Genomic DNA, 19,795 nt, shown 5'->3' with positions numbered 1-19,795 from the left:
TATACACGTACACAGGGTGAGTCGTAAAGACTGTCCCAACCGTTTACCATAAGAGGTGGATGAAAGAAGAGAAAGAAACGGGGTCTCTATGATATAAGAAGACTTTCTCTAGATATGAGAAGACTTCTCCGTCTCACCATCGTGAAAAGGGAGAATCACGCCTGTGTAGTACTGCGCAGGCACGATTCGTTTCTTTTACGACGGTGTACGACAGAGAAAGAAAGACTTCTTAAATCTTTTCTCTCTGTCTTCACAAGCTTCAGCTTATCCAATGGGACGCTCAGTCCATATTTACTATGTCTATAAGTGTTGGTCTACAACCTTGCTTTAAGTAAGCTGCAAGCCGTAAGAAATTAACCAATCACAGGCATTTATTCCCCTCACTATCACCTGTGATTGGTTAATTTTTCACGGCTTACAGCTTACTTAAAGCAAAATTGTAGACCAACACCTGCGCGTTCGTCAAGCCAAGATATTGTCGTGCGCTAAGCGCCATCGACGATTCCTTCGCGAACTGCGTACGGTAAATCTATGTATGTAACGCGTCAGTCTATGTGGCGCATTCCGCCCGATGCTAAACGGGACGTAAAACGTAAGCGTTAAACAACCCCGCGATCGAAGACGCGATAACGGCTTGAAGCTGACTCGTTAATCTTCCTTAGAGCGGACAACCTTATCGCGTATCGACTTCCGCGTTTAAAGAATAGTCACGTCTACCTAAACGAGGGATGGAAGTGTGCGCGATGGAGGCACACTTGCGCTATTTGACAGCCATCGAGATTCCGCATGCAGATACCAGCGTCCGGCCGCTGCGTGTTTGCACTCCGTGTGTGATTTCAGATCGGAACACCACAATTAATCCTGGAATACGTAATGTGTGTCAAACCTGCTATATTTACTTCATCGCGCGGTGTCGTCTACGTATATTCAACCCAGTAAGGCTGATTATTTCCGTTCGGGCTAATAATTAAAGTTAACGCGACAAATTATAGTAAATAGATGTATATCAATGTTTTTTTTCTCTCAGTAATTCTCTTCAAACTCATCATTTTTCGGAGGGGCAAATTTTTTCCGCAAAGATGCAGCTCGCCTACTGCTGAGAATATCCAAGTTAAATATCTGAACGTTTACTTTTACTCTGGATTTCGTTCCTCTTTCGCCGAGACTATACGCATTAAAACTTTCGGGCGGTGATTCTAGCTTTCCTGACTCCTTTCTTTTTCGACGAAGAAATTAATTTTCCACGTCCGAGGGTTGACTACTTCCACCCTCTGGGGACCCGTCCAATAAAACAAGATCGGGGGAGGCAAACACGGCTCGAGGCAGGAAGATCACGCATGTTGTGCTGTCCTGCGCCACATTATCGCGCGCCGGATGGAACCCTCATCGGACCCATACATATCGGCAAACAAGTAAACAGAGAGCACGCCGGCGTAATAATTCTCTTATCGCCGATCGTCGCGTAATCGTTCTCGCGTGACTCACTCGAATCGCTTAATCCAACTCTGTCCCGAATTCTCGTACGCGCGAGCGTCACTTCCGTTCCGAGAGAATTTTTCTCTTTGCCGCGAACGGCTGCGTTATAGCGTGATACGGCGCATTATGCAACAGAGGCGAAAACAATGTACGCTCGAGATTAAAAGTAGTACGCAAACAGCAATGCATTAAGTTTATTAGAAGATTAAGCCGGAACTAGTTGCGCTACACGCTACTCCAAACCAATCACGACGCTTAATTAAATCCAATTAAGTCCAAGTTCTAAGTAACTGTTTATTATACAAAGAGGTATATTTTAATGGCGCAGTGGTCGAATTGGTGAGACGCCCGCCTAGAGTGTAGGGAGATACAGGTTCAAACCCTGGCTGAGGTAATATTTTTCGCGATAAATTTTCTGTATTATTAAAAAAATGCCAGATATGGTCAAGAAAATACTCAGGTTCTTGAGATATATTTTAGTTTTACTAATTGTTAGCCACGGACAGGCGCTTATTTGGCAAATAATTTACGCGCAATTTTTGCACACGACAACTTCATGATTAAAATATTACGCCAGGCGACTAAATTAACTGATCATCCCGTTAATTCACGTTGTTTTTCTGTGAAATGTGACAATGGGAAACAGATCGTCCTTCGAATTGCATTCGTATCAATTAAACAGAAAATTATGCGAAGGCACGAATGACATTATTTCGCGCATCAATCTCCATGGATCTCATCGCGCAATTTTCGTACGAAACGTACAATACGATTGCAAATGGGATCACGAACCGACCTTCCGTGTCAATTAATTAACTAATTATGATGTGGAGATCGAGACTTTAATTAGCATTATACAATGCCGCAATCAAGTGCGCGTAAAACAATATATGCGACACGTAACACACGTAATGTATATTGCCCAATAAATCACCGTGTCGTAAAACCGATGACGCTCGGTGCATCGTAAAACGTGCTCCAGTCCTGCATCCTGTTGCATTTCATCGTTAATTTATTTACCGTCGTAAAAAAAAAATATCTTTTCGATGCGACCATTCGTTTATCGGCGTCCACCATCAAATTTCCATTATAAAAATGCACCGTGCAGCGCAGTAATTAATCACATTTATATTACATTGGTTGTATGCTTATCCCATCGCTTTGAACTTTACTTATCCGACTACCGCTTTCGCATCCTTTTTTTTTATTCAGCTTTTAACAATTCTCTTTGTACGAAGACTTCCGGCGGAGTAGGAAATGTACTCGGAATTTGCATTAATCCACTTCTTACAAACTGAATTATTATCTCAATCATCCGGTGGCATTTAATTATAAATCGCGCGAATTACTTTTTCATTTAAAGAGTATAAGTTCGCTTTCGTGACATTTATAAAAATTTCACCGAGTCGATACCAAATTTAAAAGTTTACAGACAACGATAAATATTTATGCGATATTAATGTCACCGACGGTAAAAAGAGTGTATCGTTGGCTTGTCCTTTAAATTCAGGGTATAATTCGTCTTTGCGTTGTCGCCAAGACGTATATACTGGATTTAGAATTTGAGCAATTGAATTTTCAGGATATTTTAGTGAAAGTAGGTCGCGCTGCCGCCTCACGTATCTATATCTTCTTTTAGATTTTGCAATATTAACGCTTGTCTGTTATTTTTTCCTGCAAAAACTATTCGGTTGTCTGCACGATACGGGTCGCTCGGCGAATTTCTGATGCGCGCGCAACACTGCGCAATAAATGGAAACAAATAAAAGAATAAAATTTTCCTCAGCCGTATCTTTTCTCATATTTTACTTGCATGAGATAGTAACGGCGAGGCTTGTAAGTAAAGGCGCTCCGAGAGAGCCGTAAAAGCCATTATGTCATTATTTATAACGTTGAACGTTGAGCAGGAGTTACAGGAATGGAACATAGATCATGAATATACACCGCAGCGAGAAATAATTACGGAATTCTGTAATAGCGAAACTTATCCTCGACCGACGACCTTGTCGGCATTAATCACCGCTTGTCCCGGCCTCCCGATTTCCCCATCGATCGCGAAAAATGAGCGTTATCGGAGCGACGTGGCGATCGCCGGCCCCATTAAATCCCATTGCAACCTTGTTCGTTTTTCCTTCCTCCCTTTTTTTTCCTCTGAGGCCGCCCTTGCGGAACGGATCGAGTGATATCCGCGCGAGCAATCAGGCGGAACGAGTGATTTCTGCGGCCGCGCGATTCCGATTTATCGGCCAACAAATCACACGTCGACGCTCGCCCGCAATTACAGCCGAGTGAGGGTGAAATTTTTGCAAGTCGGTCGGTCGACTTTGCAATAGCAAAAGCGGGATTAAAATAGCGTCGCGTGAGCAACCCGGCGTCGGAAAGACGGCAAGCCCCGGGGCTCAGTTTCAGTTAATTCTACGTAGATAATTCGTCTGTTGCATGTCCCGAGAGCGCGCCGCGTGCTACTCTTATGCAACTTGCAAATTTCGATTGTAGATTATTATTTAAATTATTACGTAACAACGTTCGGCTTATTTCACCGTGAGATAAAAAGCCACCCGGTGGACTCTTTGAAATCCCTCGTTGAAAAGCAAATCCATGAAAAATCTCTTCGAATCGTCCAGTGACGATCATCACCGCGATGTGCTTAATAGAAAAGAAAAAGGGGGGAGATATAACGATATTTTTTGCAAAATGATTTTTATTGAGGAAAAGCCAATCGCTTACTCCACTCAATAATTCGTGCAAATATGTGCTATGCATAGGCGGTCTCTTTTTGTAATATTAACGACTATTTTCCACGGAACGTTCCATTCGAAAATGAATTTAATTAACACACGCACACACCGCCGCGCCGATCGCTGGGAACACAACGATAACGATCGCTTCGATTAATCAGACCCCTAATTATTAATAACGGCTCATCCGGCGTGGCTCTTTCGCGCCGGTTGATCCCGAATAAGGTCACGAGAACGGAATACGAAATAAAGAGCCCTCTTCTCTCTTTATTATCCGATCGTGTCTGTGTCCGCGTGTACGTGTACGTTGCGCGCGATAAGCTCGCTCACTCTCGATTGGCCGATTACCTCGTGGTCTCGCATGTGCAATGGGCCTTAAACTCGCGATCTCGTGTGCGACAAAAGCGTATCGCGGGGCTTTCGACCGCGTCGACCGCGCGCTAGAAAGGCGGGAACCCGTATCTTCAGGTCGCATTTAGCGGCTCTAAGTGCAATGCTCTCCGGCGGATTCTAAAGACCCGAAAATCCGAGTTGAACGACCTACGTGGTGTTCGACACAATAGCCCACCCCTCGGTACGTTCGGAGAAGGAGTATTCGACTTTCAATTTCCTAACTCCATTCGCAAATTTCAAGTTTTATGCCAATGGTCTGTAATTCAGAAATCAGGACAGAAGTCTATTCATAATTCTATACGACGTACAATATACCTCCACAAAAGTAATGATATCATCAAACTGCGCCATCTTAAATGGATATTTATACAAACTAGATACTTATGTCGTCTAGGAACATCGATGATGGTTTTACCATTTGCCCTAATATTAAGAAGAAAAAAGCAACAAAATGTGGATACTCTAGCTCTCAAATTTTTCTCCCAGCAATGCACCTCATTTATGACGTTTCTCTTATTCTAATGCGACATGCATTGGACTTTATAGAAAATACATGGTGTCGACTTCTATCAACTTTCACGCGAGTCACAAAAATCTGCTGGCAAGTGTCTATCTAGATGTACATTTAAAATAAATCGCATACGAAAAGATGCACGTCTTCCAGCTCTTCCGATTAGTTTTCCATTCAGAGACTTAACGTCGCCTTCATTTAGACTAGAAAATCTGCGATCGCATCAGTCCTCACTTCTTAATGTTATTTACGCGTGCACGTAGTTATGCCGGTCTTAAACTCGGAAGTGGTATAAGATGCCTGCCACCATGCGTCCGTCGAACTGGGTTATAACGCGATTTTCCGACTTAACGGGCAGAAATCCGATTAGCGCCAAGTCGCCGATTTTTTAAGCCGTCCGTTTTGCGCGCGGCTGATTACGGCGGAAGTTCGCGGAACTTCCTCTTCGAGCCTCCGGCCCGGTTCGTTCGATTCCGCCCGTCGAGGTCGCTCGATTCTATCACCGATTGTGAGCGGTCGCGTACACACACATTAGCGTTATTATAACGCTTTGCCGCAAACATCAGTTCTGATTGACGGGGGATAGAATTAAAATTTACCGATATATTGAAAATACGCATTTTAATATTAAATATAATTACACAGTTAAGTTAGAATAAATAATTTAATGCAATTCTGTTAAATGTAATTACAAAATGATTATGAATAAATTGTCTAAACGTTTAAAATTGTATACAATTTGTAAATTCAAAATTTACGACTTGTGTTTTTTGCTAAATTATTATTAATTTACGAATAACTCGTGTAAAATTTTCGCACAATTCTGCAAATTACACTTTAATGGAACTATTTTCATTTTAGTATATTTTATTTTATTCTTTTTGCGAAAAGCAAGCGTAATGTAATATTCCACAAATGTTGTAATATTTTGCATAATTTCACAAGTTGCTGGGTACGGCTTACTGCAAAACACGGTTTTGCTGAAGCCAGATATTGGGTTAGAAATCTCGAACAATGATCGAATCAGTAATAATGCAAACCCGAATGTATCACTAATAACACAGATAACAGATGGAGAGCATTTGAAGACTCATTAGCAATGAGAAATTCTATCTAACTGAAGTGGAAATCGCAAAAGTGGGCGTTAATCAAATGGTAAATTTGAAACAGTCAAAAAGAGTGAATGATCGGATTTCAGTAAGATTCTTCAGACTGCCCTTACAAAAATGTAAGACTGGGAACCAAAAAAGCACTAAAATAATTACTAGAAACTCAGTAATTGAATCGTTAGGAATTACTGACTTACAGTAATTTTCTAATAATTATTTCAATACTTTTTCGGTTTCCAGCGTTACATTTCCGTGAGGGTGCATTTCTCTTTAAACAATAAAAATTCCTGGGATTGTTAAAACCAGGAGAATTTTGCAAATTAATTGAATATATTCGAAACTTGTTAACGGATAAAAATATCCCGCTGACGCTGCCAATCAATTCGTATCCGATAGTCGATTCTCATGGGATTTCGATTGCGAATGATAGCTATTTTCCGTGAACGCACATATGTCGTAAATAACGCGAGTAAACGCGCGACTGATAATGGCCGCTACGGATATGGACGGACGATGATAACTCGACATATCAATTGTGCGTGGCTCGGAGACCCCGCGATTTCCCCTTTTAAAATATTTCACCTCCGTTATTTTCTTTCTGATAAATCCGCGATCTCACAATGAACTCGCTTGTCAACCAGGTAGGACCAGGCATTCAAGTCGCTTAGGTTACGAAGAGATCGATTTGAGATACACACACACACACACACACACCCACACCCACACACACATGGCATTTATTTATAACTCCGGATACTTGGTCTCTCGGCCGAGGGTCGTTCACTCGTAAGTGTGTTATCGACTATGGCCGAAGTTCGGATTGTTCATTTAAAGCCCAAACTTTCGTCCCCGCCCAGTATAATTGCCCCTGCGACAAGTTGCAAAGCCCAAAGTGAAACTTAATCGAAGACATTAAGCTTTCCCCGGTTAAATTCGGGAATTAATTGTCGATACGTCAGAACTTGTGAGAACTGTTCAAATTAATCCAAGAACGTTAATTACCTTTTCTTATGGTAATGTTACCTACATATTGGAAACAAGTATCTACGTATACAATAAATCTTTAGAGAGAGAAAGAGAGAGAGGGAGAGAGATATGTTATATATTTTATATATAATGCAACTTCATACAACTTAAATAAATAGGATATTAATTTCGCAGGTGTGGTAACTCAATTAAATGACTTTTATTGATCGGTGGTTATTTCTTGAGAAAGCCCACTAAAATAAATGACACTTAGAAATTACAGGATTAAAGGGCAAACGAGTTCAGATCGCAAAGTTTTCAAACTAGACAATTCCATTAAAGCGTTCGAGGAGAATTGATCTCGTTGTAACGGATCATAAGGAAGTTGCAAGTTTTAATCGACTTCAATAGACACTTTCGTTAATTAATCGTCCCGCGCTTCCGCGAAGGAAACTGTTCGCATCATGCGTCCCTCTCCAGGCGCTCTTTATTTCGTTCTCGTGTTTTGCAAACGCGGCAGTAAATTAGAAATACAGGAACCTCTGCTTTCTAATGAAACATATTTGAACAGGAAAAAGTCGATACAGGTAAACACGTAATCGAGCACCGTGAATTCTCCGAGTTGCGCGAATTTCTTGCTCTCATTACATCGAAATAACGAAGACAATGTGATGCTGCGTGCATTTCGCGTAATGTATATTTGTCTAATGGAAATTCATCATTTTCACCGAGAAATATTCCCGGCGTGAACAATAATTACGAAGCAGCTCGTGCGCATTTAACAGCTTCGCTCTCGCCCACCCGTAGAAAGACTTCAACTATACGCGCGTATGCACGTGCAACTAATAAAATCGGAGCATACAAATAAAATACAGCCATGGACAAAATTATTAGGCCCCACCTGATCATTATACTGCAAATCTAAGGTCGGTATTCACAGTCACATCTTATATTCAAGACCGCTCTGGGAAAACAAAAGACAGTTAGCAACCCATTTTGGGACCCACAATTAGTAATTGAATTATTTGGGTTGTTCGTAACTTCTATTTATTAAATAAAATACTATTTATTAAATAAAATCATTGTTTTTGTTAAATAAGAAATCCCATTTTCTTCGCTATGAAAATTACATCTTAGTAAACATTTTGTAGAATTAAAATAAAATTTTTTAAATTTAAAATTATCTATTCTTTGATATTTTTTAATAAATACGTAAATTAAAGCATTGCATGTTTTAATTTGTTTATTATTTTTAAATGTAAATTAATGAGCTATTAGGAGCCACCTAACGAATAATTTTCTTGAGTAAAGTAAAATTTTTTTGGATTGAGATATTTTTTTATCAGTATAGGAGATCTTTAGGAGGACAATTTCTGACGGTGAGAAAAAAAAGTTTGTTAACATAGAAAGCAATTCGCAGAATTGCATACGTCGAATAATCGAAGGAGTGTCGGATGAAAGCTGTTACAAGGACCGAGCTTTTCCGAGTTTGGAAACTCGAAGGGATATCTTTAGCATTCGAGAAACTGGAAGCGGAAGCGGAAGAGAGACGGAGCGAGAGAAGTGGTTGAATCAATATCGTTAAAATTAATACTGTTAAATTAATCGCGTGCCGCTCGAGAATTGCAGAATTTCGTTAGACGTTACGATACCTGCCAACAAGAACTCTAACGGACAGAACTCATTTGGGAACTGTCAAAGTCGAATCACTCCGGCATTACCGATAATATTTATCATTTACACATTTATCCCCGGCTAACTATAATGGAGTTGAGTAAGTTTAACAGCTTTAAGAGCAATATCCGCGTGCCGTATTATTCTTAATTTTAATTATAAGAATAACTAAACTGTCCATAAATATAAAAAATTCATTTCGTTTGAGTTTTCGCAACAGCTCGACAGTAACATGAAATCCTTTATATCCTCGTTAGCGAATACGTCAATATTTTAAATATACGCGTATATTGAAAATTTCCATGATTTTCAAGACTGGGAGAGAATAATTAAATGTATATTTAAATGTTTAATTTTATATTTAATTATTATAATATATTTTTTCCGCGCGGATAATATTCTTCTACATTTAATTACTTCCTTAATTACAAGAAACGCGATACGCTTGTATCAACTTTTTTTACGGACGTATTTTCCGTATAAATAATCTTTGGCATTTTTTTAAATTTCTCTGAAAATTCCGAGTGCTGTCGATACGGAAAAAAAAAGATAGAATCTATATACGTAGAAAATTCGAATAGATGATTCAAATATAGCCGATGATAAAATATGTAATACATGCTCCCTGGCATATTCAGCGAGGATATATTTACAATTAGAGGATACACCATTCTACGACAGCGTACACATCGTGATCACGGACAGTAATTTGTAAATGGTAACGTTACGCGAGTCACAAACGTACGCCGAGACGTTATCGCCAGGCGTAATCGCGACGCGTCGCCGCTCCGATACGATGCCAAGGGTCAACAACCGTTCCTGTTAGACGATGTTAATCCTTAATCGAGACACGGGTTCGTGCTCGCGGGGCGTATTCGTCCGGACACGTCAGGTCCACTCCACTTAACCCTCGCTCGCACAGATAAAGGCGTCACGATTATGATAAATGCGAGTTCACGAGCGCACGAGAGTTAGAGCCTCACTTATGCAACGGGGCGAATTTTATCTCTCGTGTATGTACGAGACCGAACGTACGATTTAAACGTTTCCCCTCGCCTTCCACGTATCTGTAACGCGGTATCCCACCAAATTACAAGTTACACGAAGCTTCGAGCTCGAGCCGAGATGTTAAATGCTGCTGCAAGTTCCTAGCCCGATACGCACGCGATCGTGCAACGGTTACAGTTTTTGCGCTCTAATTCCGTTGCGATCCCGTCGAGATTTCCAGATCAATCGGAGCTTTCCGGCGCAAAGCGTCGGAACAAATTTACTTTGCATCGAGGACACTTTCGGGATCCTTCGTAGCACGAAGGGAACGTTTCGGTAAAAGGGGCGCTATTATTAGACGAGAAACGGGAGATCCATCGATAAGATACGAGAGACAAATGTGTCGCCGTGTACATGTTATTAACATCGGAATTCCGGAAGCTACGTCGACGCGAAATGTTTCACGTTTCCGCACGCTTGTTAGTCGTTACTTGATTAGAACCCAATTAGAACGCACACACAAGAGTCCCGCTTTCACAGGCGGCCGTGCATCCACGTGCAAATTTGTAATTACGCATGTAATGCTCCTCGTAAATTGTTTCTTGGGGAACAACACAGAATGCAGCGCGAGCAAGAATATACATTGTCCATAGCGTTTTTTTCCCATCGTCCGACCCTGCTTACTTTTGCATCGGCCCCTTCGGAACCGTTTCATGATTTACCTACGAAGGGGTTTGAATTTTTCACCAAATGTTTCCACATGGATGAGATGTAAGATTTTTTCGCAAATATTATTAAATAAACCAATTTCGAAATTCGTCCATTGTCCATTGTCATTATTTTAGTGGCTTTTTGTTTTATCTCAGGTCCGCCCCGGACAGTTTGTATCAGATTTCGGGAGGAAATTTTATTTATAATTTGGCATGCGTTTCGGATTTTTCGATACATAAACCTGACGTGTGTGCGCGCGTGAACCGATTCTTCAGACCTTTTTCCTGTTACGCGACACGTAAAATTATCCTACATAAAACTCTACTCCAAATTCTAATAAATTATAGATTGCCGAAAGTGAGCTTTAAATTACATAAAATTCATCTGCATAATATGTTCATTTATTAAATGTGAGTGCACGCGTGAAGAATACTGCAAACAAATAATTTGTTATTCCGCCCGAAATATCATACAGCCGTGAAATTTCCATCTCGCCCCAGAATAAATCCGCGAGGCGGGACAAAATATTACGCAGTGAATTTCGAAACGTGCACTCGCGTATTACGCGGAATAAAGAGGAATTATTGCACCGGACACGGTCGGGAGCGCGTTGCAGCGGAACAACCTTATCTCGGCGTCTGGAGGAGCTGCGTCATCGTATCGGGCTGTCGGTCAGTAATTGAGGCGATGATAATTTATGCGTAGGGTAAAGTGTGCGGGCATCTCGGCGGCGCGGTAATTTATTCCGCGGCGAGATTTCGCGGTCTAACGAGTTAAAAGACGAGGGGGAACGATAAGACGACCGGACGGCTGCGCGCAAGTCGAGGTTGACGGCGGCGCGCGGCTCCACGATGCGAGCTGACGCATCTCCGCGCCACCAATCATAATTATTATTCACGGGCTCAATTAGTTTGTCACGCCGTTAACGAGGTTGGCCGCGGCCGGTGGCAGCCGGGCCGGGCCGTTCCGCAGCTGCGAGCCTCGATTTAACAATGTCGCGCCGCCGATCTCGGCGGCGGCGCGCGGCGGCGGCGGCTTTGAAAGTTAATTAATTTGTCGCTGAGCCGCGTTCGGTGCAACAAACTGTCGCCGTGGCCGGCACTTTTGTCCCCGCGGTCGACGCGTCGCGAGAGGGAAACCTTAATCCCGCGCTTCATTCATCACGACGTCCTAACGCGCGCGCGCGCGGTTAATCCAACGGAGGCTGAACCAAGCGCGTGATTTCGCTCCGTGCATAATGAATAACAAAAATATCTGCCGAGATCGATACGTACAGCGGCAAATAACGAATTTGCGGAGATTTATTATCGAAAGTGTCGCGGGATAAATTGAAACGTATCGATAACCTCCGCGACGGAAAAGAAACAATAGCATTTAGAGTCTAAGAGTAATAAGAAAATTACCATTCGTAGAATAATAATTAAACAAAATATATAAACAATTATAATAAAGTAATAAGAATTGCGACGGGGCTGTTGAGGCACTTTTACAGAAATGTAACAACTAAAAACGAAAAAAAGCACTGAACAATTACTACAAGGAGAGAATTTCTCTTAAAATTTACCCTGAAAATTATGTAATCGTGGGACAACGTGGCATTTTGTAGACCTTTATGAGAGCTTTTTGAAATTTTACCATACATTCTACTAGTAAAATGTACACTAAGTATAATTTACTAGTAAATTGTATGGTAAATTTTCACAAAAAAACTCTCATAAAGTTCTCCGAAATGCCATATGTTGTACCACGATTACATGATTTTCAAGGTAAATTGTAAGTAACAATTCGCTCCATGTAGAGTTCAATAATTGATTATTAGAAATTACTGATGTAATTTTCTATTAATTATTTCGCTTACATTTCTATAAGGGTACACATCATTTTTACAAACGTGAACAACGGCGCAAACCGCTGGTCGCGACAATTCTGCTATTATCATAATCTAAAAAGCAGTATCTCCATTTTTTGGCCATTGTAGTTAACTCACTTTATATGTTTCTTAGAGAAATATCCGTTGCCCTACAAGGCTAGAAAGCAGTAAGAGCACTAGATTAACATAAAATAACTTATACACGTTGCAGTATGTCCTTGTAGGATAACGGATATGTCTCTAAGAAACACAGAAAGTGAGTTAACTGCAATGGCCAAAAAATGGAGATACTTTTAGATTGTGACGGCAGAATTAGGGTCCTGGGTAGCGATCGTGTAATTTTCCACGTGAAAAATTTCACGTAAACTCAATCAACCAATGAAATTCTCATATTTGCGTGAAACTTTTCATTTTTCATGTTTCCATTCTAGGGAAAGGTTACACGATCGCTACCCTGATCGGGGAAAGGAGTTCCTGAATAAGCGCGTACGAACAATGAGAAACCGAAGAAATAATGTAGACGGAATAAATTATTATATATCGGCGACGCGGCGGCCGCATGTTCGCGAGCCACGCGGCAAATTACTTTCGTCGACTATCGATCCCGCGCGCGGTGTGCGCTCCGAGAGCTCGTGCCATAATATAATACACTTTGGCTATCGTTGGTACTAATAATTTCTCCGCTGCGATATCACGCGCGCATCCCAATCAACGAAGTTCGCAGTACGCGCGCGCCGACGACAGTCGAAATGATTATATTTGTCGTAGCGGTGCATACGTTGGCGGTGCAATGTTATGAATAACAAGCCGCGAGATTAATGCTTATTGATTGCCGCAGATACCGCACCGCGCGTATCATTACGAGGGACGTAAAAACAAATGCTGTTATTACGTATTTCACATTTGCCGCAACACAAGTGGCAACTTTGTTTACGCGGCATATCGAAAATTATTTTACAACCAACCCGATAGGCGCGATTCGATTGATTGAAGCTCAAATATCTAACTGATTTTTATTCTTCCTCGTCTTTTTTTTCTTTCTCTCCTTGCAATTGCACTCGATAAGAATGCAATTTCTATTTCGAGAGACCGCGATTTTAAAAAATATGCCTTCTGTCGCGGACAGAACGAAAACGAAACAAGACCGTGTAATATTTATAGAATCGTAAATTATACATCGCTTGGTATTTCACGAAGAAATATCAAGAATTTGCTCTCTTTCAGTCGGAACATTTGTGCGGTTTGGATTTCTCTCTTGCGCGAATGTAAACAGTAGAGACGCCTGGAAATTATTTGTCCAGACACGCGATATGGTCACTGTAAACGCTCGTTACAGGCCAGACGAAATTTCTCGCCGGGTAAAGTTGTCCCGAAATTTTGTCTGTCCGACGATTACATTGTCCGCAGGAAATTAGATTTCCTTGTCAAGATTTATACGCACACGCGACTACTTTAACCACTTTATTTAAGACGAATTTAATTTCCAAACGATACATGTACGTCGCCAGTTTTTAATTAATTAAAAATTAAATTATTAACTATCTAAAAGTAAGAAGTTAAAGTTTTAATTATACGTTCTTAATTAATTGTGCAGAAATATTTGAATATTTAGCGATAAGTTTGGGATATCTGTTTTAAACAACTTAAGAATGTAGAATACATATTTATGTAAGGATATTCTTCGAAACAATATTAGCATTATAACGGCTACCGTTAAAGATAGATAAAACAAGATTGAAAACGAATATTATGGCAAACGTAACTCGCGTAGAAGTTCGAAGTACCTATACTGTTACTCAGTGCTTATAGCACTAAAGATTTAATGAAAATGACCCAACGTCCCGTGTTGCATCTTTATCGCGAGTTCGCTCGAAAGCGTATCCATTGTCTTAGATGCCTCCATCACTTTTTATGAAGCTAGTTGCGAATACTTCGCTATTAAAGAAGAATATGCTGTAAGGTTGCATTGATCCATGCGAACATATCTCATCGCTGCAACATTGCATGCTACGTAAAGCTGAACAGAACGCGGTATCTAAAAGCTCTTCGGTACGCGAATTATTAACGACGTTACCTCGAACGTTAAGTTGCGCATCCAGTGTTAATTAATTTGAGGCACGATCGAAGCAAATGTGAAAAGCGACGGCATAGGAGAGAGAGAGAGAGAGAGAGAGAGAGTGAGAGAGAGAAAGAGAGAATTTTGGTGTAGCAAATTTTTCTTTTTGCGCAGGAGAAACATGAAATAACGGACAGCACCGTATCTCGCTGCCCCGGAGGGCTCCCCAGCGTCTGGAAGCAAAAGACCGGTGGACACGGAGAAACACGGCATGGATTTCCCGAAGCGGGAGTGGAGCCACAGGCTCAGTCTTCGTGGCAGCCGACGGGCTCACGAGGTAACTATTTCGTCGAGAATCGCGTTTTTTTACAACGCAAACGGGCTCGCGCGCGGCACATGCCCCAGCGAAATACGTATCAAATCGAAAACACACGCCGATACCTCGAACCCTTCGATATTTCGTCGTTGAAAATGTCAGCAACGTCAAAATTAAATTGCCACGCGAAAATCATACCGCAACTAAATTTATTAACGAGAACTTTTCCCCGTGTACATTTTACATAATTAAACGCGTCAGGTTTTAGGTATCGTTCTCGAAATTTGCAATTGTTGAGAGGGAGAGAGAGCTTACAATTTCTGGAAGTTATTAAAATACTGGCTCTTGCTGTCGCGATTATAATTGCCGTCTTCTTGACTGCGTGTCATGCCGCCATATGCCGGCGATTACGCGTAAAAGGAAAAAATAAAGATTGTAAGTTACATGCAAGGGATGCACGCCCGTGCATACATTATTCATAAACAAGCTCCTCGGCGATATCGTACGTCGCTCGAGTATATAAAAATACGTTTCTACGTGTCGTCACGAAATATCCTAGTTGCGAAAAGGCAAATTAAACGAATAACGCGTCGGCAAGCATTATTTCGGCGTAATTGCTTTACGTTTTATATATATATATATCTTCGGGCAGCGATAATTACGGATTGACATAAACGTAATTTAATCGTTGCATATGCACATTTATAATAAAATTTATATTGTTATTACTTTACGCGTCGATATTAATGCCGGCAGACACACACCCACGCACGTATATATATTCGGAAGCACAAAATTATTTTATACACGATGACGTAGTATAATATACATTCGCTATTAAAATGAGGTGTGCAGCAATGACGACGATAAAGGTCTCTGTGCACAGAATTGGATTTACGAAATCCGATATTCCGTTAGCGCCGACAAACGAAAGGAGGAGTGATACGTGAGTCTCGCCCAAACGGGCATTGTTTTGCCATCAAATTGAGATAAGCAACTTTAGTATTTTTTTGTACCATAACTGGCATTTTAATAATACAGAAAATTTATTGCGAAAACTATTACCTCAGGTTTGTACCTGGATTTCCCTGCGCTCTATTGATAATTGAGATTAGACTGTTGCACGTCGCGATGACATTCTCGATTTCAAATTGGCCCTCGTCGAAGCCTCCGCGGGATTTCCGCGGAGCAACGATATAAAACGGAGGCGACTATTGATCTCTCGCTGACATAACTCTCTCATTACGAGCTACAGTGATATATTCGGCTGGTATAACACAACTTGCCAGGTGGCGTGTTATCAACCCCTCGCGGAACACACATAGCACGCATATGTTAGGAACACGTCGACGGGGAACAGAGGCATACGGTGCCAGCTAAATACCCCGAGTGTTTAGAATTAGATCCGGTTTCGTCGGGAGACAACGAACGTCCATTAGAGCGTTTCAGTCAATTTTATCGTTGCGTACGCGCGCCAAGTGGCAGCCGCATATCAACGAGGTCGTCTCGCTAATTTTCGCCTCGCAGCATCGCAAAATAATCCGCGGCAACTCTCGCGCGTACAGATGACATCGCAATATTTCAGCATTGCGATAAGATAAAGGGTCGACAAGCTCAATCAACGGTTAAGAGCGACTTCAATTGAAAATTGTACGCTTTGTTGTAATCGTAGTCTCGAGCCGCGGCTTCGGGCTTTTAGCACGAGTCTTTTAAATCCGTGCTAAAGAGAACAAATAAAAAAAAGGCTCGTTTCACGTGCTCACAATTTGACAGATTCGAACGAAATGCCCGGCAAAGCAGATTGCTTGCTATAGCGAATTCGAATGCAGCGGTGCGCACCGATGCACATTAAAGGCTGTCGTACGCAAATTGACATAAAGGCGTATGCATAGTAATGCCGTATTATCATACATAAGCAGTGGGATCAGCAAAATATATGCGCTCGGCATAAGTTATCGCATTGTCGGGTAGAGAGAATACATGCTGAGCATTTCGTCAATCAAGACGCTTATGCTTTTACATCCAGATGAATTAGCGTGCAACAGGCTTTAACTGGCGCGCATCGCCCGGCTGAATGCGTTATTACATCAACTACAGGCGTGTACAATGTGATAAACGACAAGTCGCTGAAACTAAATAGCTGTTATCTCGTAACGAGTCGACAGAATGAAACGAATCAAACACCGTAGACGAAATACAAGCCGAGGTACAAGAAACTTTGCTGTTATAAATACAGGCCAACATTTCGGACGATTACATGACTCAGCAGCGCGCTATCCAAATGATGACCGTCTGAACTGGCGCAATAATCGTGGCGCGTTTGAAACCCCGCTATCCCGTATCAGGATCCTATCTCGTAATAGGGAACTTTCCTCTAACTACGTCTTCGAAAAATTCCAGATAAATTTCTCTCGTGGAAATGGAGGCCGAGACATGGCTCTTGAATACCGAATCCCTCATTTTGAACTCTCTCCTCTTTTTATTGTATTTATTTTTACATAAGATCCCATAAAAATGTACAATATATTTTGTTCTGTTAATTTTCTTATAGCAACTAGCAACAATGACGCGTTTCTTCCATAGAATTTAATTCATTTCATTACAAGTTTCTACCATTGTGTTTAATTCACTTCATTCCAAGATACGATCCAAGATTGTAACAGCTATTTCAATAAATTTCGAACTGTCGTTCGATACATTTAATAAGAGACGGACTAATTGTAAGATAGAGTCGCCTAAACAATTGCGACGAGAATTCAAACGGAGAGCGGCGGCGTGTAAACGTGCGAAAGTATTAATCCCGCCGTCGGGAATATAATGCGCGAGAAAAATGGGACTCGGTAAGACCGCGCGATTAAATCAACCACTGTTAAACGGTACGTTCAAGTGACGTTTACGGGGCACTTGCAAACGCGCGAATCACCCTCCCGATAATCGTGCGTCGTTTCTCGCAACAGCATTATCGTTTCAACGCTCTGCTCTTTATAGGCGCGTTTCCCGCGTTGCATTCGCGATTTAATGCGTCCGCGCGAATATTACGCGACCAAGAAACGCGCGGGATACCTTAATACTCGCCCGGACCGGCGTTTTCTAGTCGGAGGACGCGGTGTTCCCGGATAAAGCGGATTTCGCCTCGAATGTGCGCGCGTCCGTAATCCACCGCCGTGTGTAACTAAACTGTCGCGCGCGCACAATGCGTCCGCGATGCGAAGCATACGCGGAATACCGCGAGACGTATGCACGCGTGCACGTTCAGGCGAGAGATCCCCTTAAACGCATTTCACGCCGCGCAATCCCATTTGCCGACGTGGGGAACGCTTGAAAAATCGATTATATTTACTTCGGAAATTGAATTCGGATTATTTCGGAAGAAAATAAACGCGATTGATTTTAAATATAGCAGAGAGCGTGTGCATAAAATTAATTTTAGGCATCCTGTACGGGGTGAGTCTTTTTAAAATCTTAACAGGAAAATATTTCGAAAATATGCAATTCTACAAAAAAAACTTTTTAAAGACACCTTATATAATAGCGTATGAAGAACGTGCGATATTAATTAGTTCATGCAAAAGCAACGTGTATGTATAAAATACATTCCGAATAAAATATGTAATAGAGTGTACAAAGAATTAACGACGCGATCAATAGAATGAAAAAATTACGAGCAATGAAAGTAGAGGCTAAAAAGCAACCCACGGGGTGCGGCGAAGGTGACGGCCAACTGGGAATTCAAGAAGAAACGTTAGGATGAGATAACAAGCGAGTAACATGGCGTTTAATTAGGCCTTGTGCAATTAAAATGGCAGTCGTTCACGCTATTTTGCAGCGAGCGTTATACTCGATCATCTTAGGAGCGAAACTGATTAGAGTTCGTGGTAGGGTAAGGTGATCAAATTCGGATCAGATACCAAATGCGGAGCAACAATTTGACGAACTGCCTCAGTTACCAATGCAACCGATAAAAATGATATTTTGCAGATGTCATAAGTTGCACATTTTCCTTCATGTTTCTTCCTCGAATACACCTAGTTGAAACACAGCTCTGCGGAAGTAGCTCTTTGTAATTTTATGCATTCGCCTATTCATTACGTACACCCGATCACATAAGAAACATTTATTAATGGAGTTGCGAGAAACGCATACTCTGTTCGCGGATAACGTGGATACTACAAGGCCGATCTATTTCCATCGCTTTCTTCTCGAGCGTTTTGATTAGAATAACGTACTCGATTCGTACTCGATAATTCAGGACGTTCCGAGCAAATATTTTCTAGCTATATTTTTCGCTAACTATATGTTTCAACGCATCCGCTCGCGCAAACCCTCTTGTATACGCATCTTTTGTTAATAAAGATTATATCACCGATTTAAAAAATGTTCTTTACCTCACAGTAGATAATTGTATATTATAACTTTTGTTCGGTAGATAATTATAATTATGTATAATTATACACAGTTATAACTGTATGATTATTTGTTCTATTTTCTAATCACATATGAATATGCGCGCTGCATTCGTCGGTGGTACGGCTGTAATGGATACTTTCCTAACGAATTCCGAGCGTAACGCGGTAACAATGCAAACGAAGCCACTCGTCCGCTAAAACTCGGAATTAAGGAATTCAAGAAAATAATTTGCTCTCGCCCATTTAAACTCCAGTATAAAGTTCTAGTTATGAAAATATTCCTCAATTATACGCACGTTTATGTACATATATTAGAACTTTAATTGGACTAAATAAAGTTTATTTCCAAGTGTCAGAAATTCTTATAACCCCTTAAGAGGATCCCGTAGCGGGTCTACCGACATCTATGTATTACCGACAGAATTACCATTTTCGTATATACATGAGCACACGGACACACTACTACGATACATCACACCCATACATAAACATGAAAGTTTAATTCTAGCTATACTCTTATTTTAAACGTCTAATCCCAATTTAGAGGGTTTCACAGTAATTCTACATGTCATCGAATCCGGG

The 19,795-nt window shown here is 41.2% G+C and overlaps 1 protein-coding gene across 4 annotated transcripts in view; it reads left to right on the top strand.

The window, feature by feature from the left end:
• Nucleotides 1-19,795, top strand: part of LOC105563054 (adenylate cyclase type 6) — a 109,716-nt gene that overhangs the window by 12,102 nt on the left and 77,819 nt on the right. For all 4 annotated transcript variants that reach the window (XM_012014331.1, XM_012014330.1, XM_012014329.1 and 1 more), the window contains one exon: nt 14,666-14,828. In XM_012014331.1, coding sequence (XP_011869721.1) covers nt 14,763-14,828 — 66 coding nt within the window. In that variant the 5' untranslated portion in view covers nt 14,666-14,762. The remainder of the gene's footprint in view (nt 1-14,665; nt 14,829-19,795) is intronic.

The sequence above is a fragment of the Vollenhovia emeryi genome, unplaced genomic scaffold (genome assembly GCF_000949405.1).
Source record: "Vollenhovia emeryi isolate VEMERY1.0 unplaced genomic scaffold, V.emery_V1.0 DF939180.1, whole genome shotgun sequence".
Taxonomy (NCBI): Eukaryota; Metazoa; Arthropoda; class Insecta; order Hymenoptera; family Formicidae; genus Vollenhovia; species Vollenhovia emeryi.
Note: the sequence above shows the minus strand (reverse complement) of the source record. Positions and strands in the feature narration are given on the sequence as shown.